The sequence below is a fragment of the Sus scrofa genome, chromosome X, assembly GCF_054392235.1.
Source record: "Sus scrofa isolate SSC_HxYL_T2T_F1_AM1 chromosome X, Sscrofa_HxYL_maternal_Yorkshire_Landrace_v2.0, whole genome shotgun sequence".
NCBI classification, from domain to species: domain Eukaryota; kingdom Metazoa; phylum Chordata; class Mammalia; order Artiodactyla; family Suidae; genus Sus; species Sus scrofa.
This window is the reverse complement of record NC_139401.1, coordinates 35,521,622-35,534,196: the sequence shown is the minus strand read 5'-3', so window position 1 is coordinate 35,534,196 and position 12,575 is coordinate 35,521,622. Positions and strand designations below refer to the sequence as shown.

The following is a 12,575-nucleotide window of genomic DNA, read 5'->3' as shown; positions in this document are numbered from 1 at the left end:
GATTATAATTACCAACAACTTAATACACTGTATAATTTCATTACTTGAATTTTCATTACTAATTGCTAGCTGGAAAATAACTGGACTAAATCTTCTATTTCTATTAGTAATGGAAAAGTGTAAGTTGAGAAAAATAATTACGGACATTGGATAAATAGGAAATGCTTAGCCCTCTTCAAAAAAAATTCTGGGGAGTTCCCATCGTGGCTCAGTATCCATGAGGATGCAGGTTTGATCCTGGGCCTCACTCAGGAGGTTAAGGATCTGGCGTTGCCATGAGCTCCAATTGGACCCCTAGCCCGGGAACTTCCACGTGCGATGGATGCAGCCCTAAAAAAAAAAAAAACCAGAACAAAACAAATTCTGGCAGTTTTAGATTATCTGGTTAACACTGACTAAAACAAAGTGTTAATGTTAAACTGACATAGTGTATCTCTATATAGTTATATTTGCCTAAGTACAGAAAAGAATTGAAAATGATACACTTAAAAGTTATTTCCAGCAGGTACCTCTGCAAGGTAGGATGAGTTTTCCTTTTTTAATACTGTGTAGTGATTTAAAATGGAGTCTGAATAATTTTTACACTTCTGTGTTTTATAGTATTTGTCAAATTAAAAAAAGGGAGATAAAGACTCATGTGGATACAATTTGTAAAATAAAATCCTTAAACAGACTACATAAAAACCCAGAATTTTCCAATTGTGGATAATAAAACAATTATGGCCTAAAAACTCAAATGGCATTTTAAGAAAATGACTATAAAAGTAAGTGAGCTTAAAGATTCACCAAAAGTAAATTGACAAATACAGAAAGTACAGAGACATTATCATGTTTAGTTGTATAGTGACATACAAGCAGGCAGAAAAGAAACCCATTTCATCCTCAAATGTGTCAAAACCATTCCTGGGCTAATCGTCCAGATAAAGATATTGGGAGAACTGGGTTTATTCTCACTAAGCACTGACAAGGTAGTAATTTCTCTGAAGTTTGGATAAATTTAAATTGAGGTTTACTATCACTCATAATTCTAATTGGGGAGGTTTTAATTAAATTTGGAAAAGTTACTAAAATGTGACCTTCAGGGGACTGAACAAAGATGACAATGTTAAGGATGAAGAAGATAATGAAGATGAAAACAACTGGTTTATCACAGTTCAAAATTTTTTTAATCTTAGATGAACTCAATCTCTCAGCCATAATTAATAAACATGACTACTCTAATGACTTTATACATTTCCAAAGGTGATTATTTCTATTATTCTTCTCTAGTTGTCAAAAGCATATTTTAAGAATCATCTAGCAAAACCATTCACAAGTCCTGGCAAGGACACAATAAAAATGACAGGTTAGGGAGTGCCCCTTGTGGCGCAATGGAAATGAATCCAACTAGTATCTACGAGGATGCAGGTTCGATCCCTGGCCTTGTTCAGTGGGTCAAGGATCTGGTGTTGCTGTGAGCTGTGGTGTGGGTTGCACACATGGCTCAGATCCCATGTTGCTAGGGCTGTGGCATAGGCTGGCAACTGCAGCTCCAATTTGACTCCTAACCTGGAAACTTCCATATGCCACGAGTGCAGCCCTAAAATTTAAAAAAAAAGAAAAGAAAAAAGAAATGAGAGGTTAGATAAAGCAAATACAGTAGCATTCAACAACTATTTCTCCAATGTAAAAAAAATAAGAGAAAACAAAATTATACTACTACCATTATTTTTATTACTATCATTACTTTGTTAGAGTGGCATCTTGTAAGATCTTGGCATGTCATGCTACTTGTTCTCTTTCAAAATTTCAGGTTCTCAATATAGCACATTACCTGAAATGTTCATGCTCGTCTCCAGGCCTGATACTTGCAGCTCGGTCATTGGGAAAGGCTATCAGGGCACCTTTCAGTAACTCTTTACTTTTGATGTGATTATGAACCTCTGCCATGGTTGACTGAAGCATTGCAACAGGTGCATGGTCCTTGTATTTTGCCAAATCTTTCACCACAAATTGTCCCGTAGGATTACTGACCAAAGGGGATATACCTTTTAGAGAATTAAATACTATGTTTAAATATGTTTTTTTAAATTTCCATGCATTATTTAATACACTGGACCATTGGTTCTAACTTAAAGCTAAATCCCAAAACAAATTCAGAAAATACAAATAATGCATTTAATAAGTGGATCTACATAAAACAATTCGCAAAGTAACTCATGCATAAGTAATAAAAATGCAAGCATAAAAAGCAAAACATAGTAACCTGATGAACTGGGTTGACCCATATGAAACCGAAATTTTTATTCATTAAGAGAGTTGAGTATCAGCAATTTCACATGGTTCAATGAACAAAAGATAACTGAGCATTAGATGAAACAGCAACAACCAGAAAATCCATGGAATGGTCAACAACAGTTTATATTATAGACTCAAACTAAAAAGTAAAAAAATACATACATGAGCCATTACAATATTTAATAAATTTTACAGATCACTAAATCAGTGCTAGTCAAAGTGAGATCCTCAAAATGGCAGCATCAGCATCTACTGGAAACATATTAGAAATACAAATATCTGGGTTCTGACAAAGACCTACTTAATAATCAATGCTGGGATGTAGGACAGGAATATTTTAACAGCCCTAGAGGCATGCAAAAGATGAGAACCACTAGACTAAACCACATTTGATATATATAGCTAAGCATTAATATGTTAAGATAATTCTATATTAATCAAAAATAAATAAATATTAAGTGCCCTGAAAACATACCAGGGTTAATTTTCATCACAACTTTCCTGGTGGAAGCTCTGCAGACACTATTGAAATATAAACATATCTGATGGAAAGGCTTCAGTGATGAAGACTGCAAATTTTCATCTGCCACTGAACCAATAATCTCTATAAACTGCTTCACTTTAAAGACTCCGACTTGATGTGGAATGAATGAACATGTCACGTTCTGAAAAAAGAAGTAACCAGTTGCTATAGGTGAATGTTTGTGAGTCCCTAAAACTCATGTTAAATCCCAATGCCCTCCCTACCTGATGGAATTAGGTCAGAGCTCTCCTGAACGGGATCAGTGCTCTTATAAAAGAGGATACATAGAGCTCCCTATCTCCTTGCACCATGTGAGGATACCACAGGAAGTCAGTGACCAGAAAGAGGGCCCACACCTGACCATGCTGGCACCCTGATCTGGGACTTCCAGCCTCCAGAATTTCAAGAAATAAATTTCTGTTGTTTATAAACTGTGCAGTCAATGGTTTTTTGTTATAGCAGCCCAAATGGATTAAGAAACCAATACTGTAGTACTGTTAGGACAAAATAGAAAGCATATTAAAAAATACTGCTTATAAAATTTTAAGGAAAGCTAGTTTATCACAGTGATATGAAAGTCTTTAGAAATATCATACATAGCATTGAGAAACCTTTAGGATACACATTATTGGAAAATTACTTAAGAAAAAATTAAGATTAATGGCACTGAAGCACTTCCAGAATGGCAGATTAATGACCTCTGAAAATTTACTCCTCCACAAACAGAATAAGAACACTGGGTAAATTGTCAAAATCAACTTCTCAGACATTTGAAAACAACCTAAAATCTTGCCGCTTATAGCAGCATTCCTCACAACAGCCAAAAGATGGAAACAAAACAAATGCCCACCAATCGATGAATGGATAAACAAAAGGTAATATATATCCATACCATGGAATATAATTTGGCCGTAAAAAGCACTGATACATATTTCAACATTTTGTGGTGTCATGTCTTCTATTTAAGTCTTCAACATTGATGAATCTTGAATATATTATGCTAAACTGATAATACCAGAAACAAAGTCCACATACTGTATGATTATATGCCATGTTAAGAACAGGGAAACTTATAGGGCTAGAAAATAGATTAGTGACTACCAGAGGCTGAGGAATGGGGAGCAGGAAGAGTGACTGCTAATGGATACTGTTTCTTTTTGGGATGATGAGAATGCTGTGGAATTACTGCTGACAGTCACCCAACTCTGAATATACTAAACACCGCTGAATTATATACTTTAAATGCGTAAATTTATAGTATGTGAATTATATGTCAAAAAGTCATATTCAAAGAAAAGAATAATTTTACCACTCTTCCAAAAACTCAGACTACCTGACTAGCCTGTGGAAGCCACAGTTCTCCAGGGTCCCCCACATTTCCTATATTCACTTTTCATTAATTTCAAACTTATTAGTGCTCAAGTAATACAGAAATTTAGAGAGTTAAAAATTTGGGTAGGAAATTAACTATCAGCTATGGGGTTTTTATGAATTGGAAAATTTTATATAACATAGGGAGTTCCTAGGAGCCCCTCTCAATTTGAAATTCCCAAATTAATTTCAGAATCCACAAAAGTATATATTCCTTTTTATGCCCAGAAGATTATATCCTGACCTAAATTTAAGCTGCAAATATATGTCAGGTCTGTCTTGCATTATAGAAATTAAAAACCTACGTAAACGGAACAATTTTCATTTACTATGAAAGGAAATACCCTCTTTAAATGTTCCTTTCTCAGCAGTGATTGATTCATTATCTGCCCATCCACTTATTTAGCAGTTGTCACCCATCCATCTTCTCTAAACACTCAGATTCCCCCTCTACACTCAAACTGAATGAATCTTTTCATATCATGTCCACTTAAATTGTTGGCCATCCTACTCATTTTCTCAACATAATTACTAGGAACAGTCCATCTCTAATCTACTGTTACTAATTATATCCGTACCAAATATTTTAAAATAGCCTATTGCAATCATTTTCCACTATACATTTCATGCTGTAAAATTTCTCTTGATTCCTGGGCTCTTGACCCATTCTTAAGATAATGCTAAACACAGGTGAGGTTGGATGCGACAACAGATTCTAGAACATCTTATTTTAGCTAACAAAAGTAAAGCATCAAAAGGACACAGGACACGTCCTTGCACATTACAAATTCACTTTAGCCTTTGTTTCCTTTGTGCTGTTATAGCCCATCTTTTCCCAAAACACTGCCATTTTACAATCTTTCATTCATTTTGCTCCTCTCTCTACTTTGTGTGTGTTACTTTCTCGACTTCCAGCTCCATTCCCTCTTCCTGGTACAAAGAACTTCTGTAGGAAATTGGTAATCCGGTATCTTTCAGCTTCAAAGTCTTTAAAACTTGGAGCTGGCTGCTAAGAGAAAGTGACCAGATTCCTGTGATACTTGTCAGTTTCTCTGATCAGAGAAAATCACCTCTGTTCTGAAAGATATGCACCCTTACTTGAGAAAATGAATTATGGTGGTAGGCTTAAGAGACTTGGACTTCCTTTAGGAAGTCTAGGAAGCCACTAAAAAGAAAACGTTTTGGATAATGTGGTTAAGCTTGTTATTCGGTAAAGATTAATTACTTCTATCAAAATGAGGGTGGGGTGGGGAAGAAGTGTCATTCTAATGAAACAGGAAAAGTCATACATGTCAACTACATGCATTTAAACATGTATACAATAGTTCTTGATTGCAACTAGGAGAAAGCTTCTATCAGTAAACTATAGGAACCATATCACTCTGCAGTGGAGGAAAGATGACAGCGTAAGAACCTGAGGTGAAACTGAAAGCACTCATATTTGCTACTGTTTAGAGCAAGACTCAGCAAACTTTCTGTAACTTGCCAGAAAGTAAGTATTTTAGGCTTTATGGGCCATACGACTCTCACAACTATTCAAATCTGTCCTTGTAGCATGGCAGCAGCTATAGACAGTAGGCAACAAATAAGAGTGGCTATGTTCCAGTAAGATTATTTAAAAACAAAAACAAACAAACAAACAAAAACCAAAAAACAGGTAGCAGGCCAGATTTGGCCTGTGGACCACAGTCAGCGAAGCCCTGGTTTAAGGGTTCTGGGAAAGAGTTTCTGAGTCGTGAGAAAGAGGAGTCTGGAAGCTGTCCTGGTGCTCAGAGGCGTGCCTCGACATTCACCGTTTCTCCTCTGCACCAGCAGCACAAGGCCTCGGCCAGTTAAGTATCATCTGTTTCCAATTTGAAAATTCTATTCAACCTTGAAGGTCTGGCTCATTATCGTTACTATCATAGGAAGATCTTTCTACCTGTCTGGAATTTTATCACCCTGTTGCAGATCTGCTATATTCTTCTTGCGTGCGTGTGTGCGTGTGTGTGTGTGTCTTACACGTCCTTAGCGCATTACAAAATTCTTACCGGCCTAAGCGCTGGAAGGAGGCGGCACCACCGTCTGCGCCAAGGGGCCATGAACGGCGGCCACCCCTGGCCAAGGCGCTGGACGGCAGGGGCAGCGTCCAGGCGGGGCTCCCGCCACTACTGCGGGGCCTCCCAGGTCAGCCCAAGCGTGGGGCTCGGAGCCGGAGCGGGGGCGCACCCAGAGCTCACGCAGTCGCAGCCTCGCTAAGCGTATCCCCGTCTCCCACGTCGGGTACCAGCCGGTCTACGCCGCCCAGCTGGACGCCGCTTGCCAGGCAGCCCCAGGTGAAGGCTGGACTGCGGAGCCAGACGTATCCCGGCTGTGCCAGATGGGGGCGCTGGAGAAGTCACCCCTGAACTACAAGCACCTGTGCCAAGACCTGTACTGCCTGCACTCAGCTCCTACTCATCCGACGCTGGCTTGTCTGGTGACGAGGGGCCTTCTGATGCCAGCCTGCTCCTCAACCTGCCACCCCTCACTGTGCCCCAGATGCACGATGCCCCTGACTAGTGGCCGCAGGGTGCCTTCCACACCAGCCCCTCAGCAAGTACTCAGACGCTAGTGTCCGCTCTTCCCCATACCACCTCACCTCACAGAAGCGCAAGGCCTGGGCCCCTCAGTGGCAAAATTGCCACCACCCTCTCTCTCCTGTCTTGAGTTAGCTGGCACTGGACCTCCATTTCTCCCACCTGTGTGCACCGCAGCTTAGCCAACCTGCTGGCGGGTGGTGGAGCCCAGAGCATCTTGCACTCCCCTAGGCAGCTCTGGGGTTGGAATGCTTGCCTGACTCCTCCCACCTCCTTTTCACAGAGCTGCTGGCTCAGCTGCATCCCATTTCTGGTCCCTGGGTTCCACTGCCCGTTATTAGGGCTCCAGGACCCATTCCTTCATCCACCCTCAGCTGGGAGGGCCAAGGATCTGTGCTGGATATATAAGTTTAGGGGGCAACCTCCTGGGCACAGAAATACTCTCTCGGGAAAAACAAAAACTCCTTAGAAGCAGTAACTACATTTTGTACTTTTTTACACTCCCTACAGTGTCAAGTGCTTTTCCTGGCACATGAAAAGCACTTAACAAATAATTATGGATATATTGTATGAATACCAGAAGTATTCATAACTAGGCCACATATGGGAGCAAATTTGTAAATATTGATGCAACAAATGTAGTTTTTAATCCTCTGTGTGGCTTTTTAGCCAACTTTTAAATATTTAAAGCATGTGAAAGCAAGGAATAATTATCTTACCTGCATGCATCCTTCATCAATTTTGCCCCTTTGAGGATCAATTTTAAAATGTGCAGTTTTTTTAAAGTTGTACATCACAGGAAGTAATTTGGATCGATTTTGGATAACACACTGAATCTCTGAATGTCCACCCATGAAACATGGTGCAAAATTAAAGACTCTTCCTGGATCAAAGTGTAATAAGATAGGAATTCCTGAGCCTGTCAAGGCTAATTCCACTTTCTGCAATTGATCACCTGTAAAAGCAATAATAGCTTTTTAACATAAAAAGTGTTTGTGGAATCCGGAATATATTTGCTTGGTCCAAATAGTGTCATCTGAAAGACCTGATGACACCCGGGGAGCCCATTCAATCTCTCATTCAACAAAATTATTGAGTGTCTTCTCTGTGCCAGGTACTCTTCTAGGACTTGGGGATACGGCAGTGAATAAAAGAGACAATGCCCTTGCCCTCATGATTTCTTAATTTCTAAGGAGAAGTCACTGATGATAAAATAAATAGGTAAGTTAAGGTAAGACAGACTACAAAGTCTTGGGGCTGCTCTGTTATAGGGGAAGTCCACAAAGACCTCTCTGATAGGGAGACAGTGAACAAAAATAAAAGGGATTCTGGAAGAAAATCATGTGAAAATCCAGAAAAAAAGTGCATTCCAAAGAGAGAGAATAGCAAGTACAAAGACTCTAAGGTAGGAATGGCTTAGCATGCTCAAAAAACCCCTTCAGGAACCAAGTATGGCTGCGGAAGAATAGTAGAAGGTGCGAAATGGTCAGATTTCAGATATATTTTTGAGGGTAAACAAAATTTGCTGACAGATTGGATGTAGAAGAGGAAACTGAATGAGATAAATGATGACCCTAAGGTTTGCAGCAGAAGCAAATGAAATGATGGAATTGTCGTTTCGGAGACAGGAAAGACTGCAGGAGGGATAGGTTCTAGGGAAACAAGTAGTTCTTTTGTGGACATGATATTTGAGATGCCTAATAGATAACCAAGTAGAAATGTCTTATTAGGTCACTTCATGTATTTGTAAGCTTAGAGTGAAGATAAAGGAGGAAGGATTGGAGTTTTGAGGGGAGAAGAGTTGTGTGATACTAATCTCAGATTGGGAGAAAGTGAACAAATGGAGGGATGCAACAAGAAGGACAAACACCTTAAAGGACTCAGTTGAGATTAGTGGTTATAGATATAAAGTGAAATCTCACAGCCTGGTTGTGTTTTTCTCCAGCTCAGTGAGCTTCATAGGTGCAGCCCTAGAGTAGGCTGAGAGTTGAATTTAATCCGATTAGAGGTTTTCCACTCAGCCACAAGGGGAGTTGGGCCAAGAGATTTACATATAGTTGGGGAACAGGTGATTAAGATAACGGACAATGGAACATAAGCTGGGCAATAACATAAACATGGAATTTGAGAGATACTAGAAAGAAGGCAGTAACTATGAATTTTGGGCTTTAATTGAGTGAAGGAACAGTTCTGCAGAGAAAGCAATATAACTAGAATCCCCAAAAGATAGTTTATATTTCTTCACCCATGCTCTTGCTAGCCAATCCTAAACTCTATGGCAAACCTAGCATCCCTATCTCTAGCCAATGAAAACTAGATTAACTTGCAAGCCTAGAATAAATGTTCTGTCTATGATCAGCAGAGCTGTATACCACCAACCATGACTTAAACAGTAACATCAATGAATTTGGCCCTAGGAACACAGTTCAACTCTGTTCAATGACATCACCCATACTGACATGCAAATCTTTTAGAGTAGTGACTTGCCATGGCTAATCTTTCTGGATTTCATCCCTCATGTGTCTATATTTTTATTTTCTTTGATCTAAATAGTAACATTGTCCTCACTGCAACTCATCCAGCATTATCTGAAAATATAAAAAGTGTATTGCATCTTTACATGTGGCCTTGCAAAGCACATGTACTTGTCCTGTTACAGGATATTTCACCCTACTTAATAGAGCACATGTACTTGTCCTGTTACTTGTCCTGTTACAGGATATTTCACCCTACTTAATAGAGCTCTAGGTCTTGCTCTTTGATTATCACTTTATGTAGATATAAAGAGAGCCAAAGGTTTGGTAAAGATGGATGGACTGGGTCATTTGTTCCCACATCAATCTCTAAGAGAAAACCTATGCTTACACAGGAAAAGAAGCCAAGTCATTTATTATTATTTTTTTTATTTCTTTAAACCCTAGATCATCATGTTTATCTAATGTTAAAGTATTAAAGTCATCTAAATTCTAACTTGGAAAATTAGTATGTAAATGATTCTGAGGTTAACGTTATGTGCTATGGAAGATTTTTTAAGGTCTCTTGAATGTTTGCATTTTCATTCAATTCAATAATTATATGTTTTTATTAACTTCCTCTACAAATATTGCTATCCAAACTTTTAAATAATTTAAACTGCTATACATTTGATGATAGTGTTCATTTCACACTTACTTTTGACAGTTTTACTGTTATCATCTCTCAAAAATCCATCTTTACTTCCTACAGACTCAAATCTCAAGAAGAAAGCATAGTCCTGCCTGTGTGAAGGATCGTTCTTTTGACCATCAACAATTAGCCTGTAAAACAATTACAATCAGTTATTCCTAAAGCAAATATACTTTATTATCTCTCAAAAGGGAATATCCACCCAGACTTACATCTATGCAAGAGATGAAATTCAGGAATAAAAAGATAACCATGATCCATATTCCAAAATTACTACACAAGATACAGAGACTTGCCAAAAGAAGGCCATACTCACACTATGTGAAGATCCACAAAATGAGTTCATGATGATATTTGCAAGACAAGAGGAATTTCAATATACTAGTTGTCATGGTCTTGCCTCCAATGCTACTTTCTACATAAAGGATTTTCTTTCCAGGCAAACTTCATTGTGAGCTAAGGACTCTGTTCAATTCTCTTCATTGGTCCTTCTTACCCTGAGGTAAGTGCAAACTTCTGTTTCTTATCTGTCTCCTCCCATGGACTAAGCACATATTGCTAGCCACATTTTTGTTAGAGGAGAATAAATCATTTTGAGAATAAGATTCGGAAGCAGCCAAATCTTGGCAAAGGAAAGATGAGAAGAAGGGAAGTAGGACCAAAGACCAAGATGGTTTACATCACAGGCTTGTAATCTTTACTTGGCTTACCTAGAGCCCAGCTTTTTAACAGAGGATACTCCAATACACACACAAAAGGTTGATGTGAAATTTACAGAGGAATTCAAAAAGCATATTAAGAACACCATTAACTAAGACTACAAACCGTACTCATTCCTGTGAGTTCATGCCAGATTCTCAAAAAATATTAACATGCTGCCCTGAAAAGGATACTTAGAATTTCAAAGACTGTGTATTAAACAGAATATTACAGATTTACCAAAGGTATTTCCTGCATAAAGGGATGATTAACAAGGCTATTATAGATTATACAAATAGAACAATTACTTGATTACTCTTCTTAAATTAAACCACAACTCAGCCTTCATCAGACAATTGGTATCACCAAGTGACCCTGTTGCCCCAGAGAGAAGTATATTAAACATTGCCTTATTACAGAAAAGGGTAAACAAACTTACAATTGGATCAGTTATTGTCACAAGCTGCAATCGCTCAAGTGTAGCAGAAATTGCTGCTACATATTTAAAAGAGCATTTCCAAATATATTTTCAAATAAATAACCAAACCAAGTACATGGGAAAATATGCATTGGCAAAGGTCCTAAACATCTGTATGAATTTCAGCAAGCACGCGTGGTTGATCCTAGCAGCTACTGCAGGTTTAATATTCGTGATACTCAGCCAGGAAGAATTTGGCCCTGGCCAGAGCACGGCATCCTCTTTGGAGACACGTAGAACTTACAGCATGCCACCGGCCATCACCTGACTATTTCTATAGGGACAACAAAGTCTTGCTTGAACAGACTGGTTTGTGGCCACAATGCAAAGCAACCCAAAACTTCCACTTCCACCACCTCATTTCCACAAGGTCTGAAGAAATTTTCAATTTAAAATTAAGTACTTAGAAGCATATAAATACTGGAAATAATGTTAGCCATATTAGAAATATTTAGAATCACAATAAGAAAAACCCAACTTGTACCTCTGACAAGTTTTACTATTAAAATCAATCTGATGAATGTATGGTTAATATACTTTCCATTAATACGTAATATCACAATGGAATTAATTTTTGCTTACTTTGGGCTGAAACAAAATGCAATTAAAACCCTCTGATAAGGTAGTAATCTCCCTTCATTAGGAACACAGGATATAATACTGGTAATATCTACGTTCTTTATTTTCCTTAAGTAGGTGAGATTATTTAAAGCAATATCTGTTCTTTGTCGAATATTTGTACCCTGTAATATAAAATCAGAAATAAAGGAGTATTAAGGCAAAACAGGTACAAAGTAAAACATTTTAAGGTGAGATCATACAATAAATATTGAAATTCCAGAGTCTAGATATAGAAAATATATATGTCTTTAAAGTAACAGAACATAAATTTGATCGAGGCACATCATATAATTTACAAGAACTACTGAAAAACTGATGAGAACAGAAACTCTCACAATTAGCCACTGATCTCTAAGAAATGTTCATCTAGTTTACTCCAGGTAGAAATTACTATAAATGTCAGCTTAATTTAGTGAACTTTTTGAGGTCACCCTCGGAGACACATCACTGAATCATATCTATTTTCATGTTAAAACATATTTAGGGTAATTAAACAGCATATTGGTTATTAGTAAGTTTAAAACAATCTGTTTCAAAACATAACACTTTATCTTCCTCTGTTGCACTCTTTACTTACCACTTCTTCTCCAACGCAATCATCTTGCATTATGGCTACCCAATTTATGGGTTCTGGGCTATTATTGTAGAGAAATGCATATTCAACCTTTGATGCTCCAAAGAAAACAGAGCCAAATCTTATGCATTTTAACTTTTTATTATCATTCACGTCTAACAATTCAATAATCTGCTCAACCACACGAGCTTTGATAGTCAAGACTATTTCTGGACGATCTTGTAAACTCACTCTACAAGATAATAATACAGATATATTTTAATTACAATTCTATATACTTTATTTTTCTCCTAAATTTATATAAACAAA

The 12,575-nt window shown here is 37.9% G+C and overlaps 1 protein-coding gene across 1 annotated transcript in view; it reads right to left on the bottom strand.

Moving 5' to 3' along the window:
• The window catches only part of CFAP47 (cilia and flagella associated protein 47), a 560,199-nt gene that overhangs the window by 414,537 nt on the left and 133,087 nt on the right, over nucleotides 1-12,575 (bottom strand). Inside the window, exons 13-18 of the mRNA XM_021080094.2 lie at nucleotides 12,270-12,498; nucleotides 11,654-11,814; nucleotides 9,901-10,025; nucleotides 7,449-7,684; nucleotides 2,753-2,942; nucleotides 1,814-2,027 (exon numbers count right to left, since the gene is read on the bottom strand). Of these exons, the coding sequence (XP_020935753.2) occupies nucleotides 1,814-2,027; nucleotides 2,753-2,942; nucleotides 7,449-7,684; nucleotides 9,901-10,025; nucleotides 11,654-11,814; nucleotides 12,270-12,498 (1,155 nt within the window). The remainder of the gene's footprint in view (nucleotides 1-1,813; nucleotides 2,028-2,752; nucleotides 2,943-7,448; nucleotides 7,685-9,900; nucleotides 10,026-11,653; nucleotides 11,815-12,269; nucleotides 12,499-12,575) is intronic.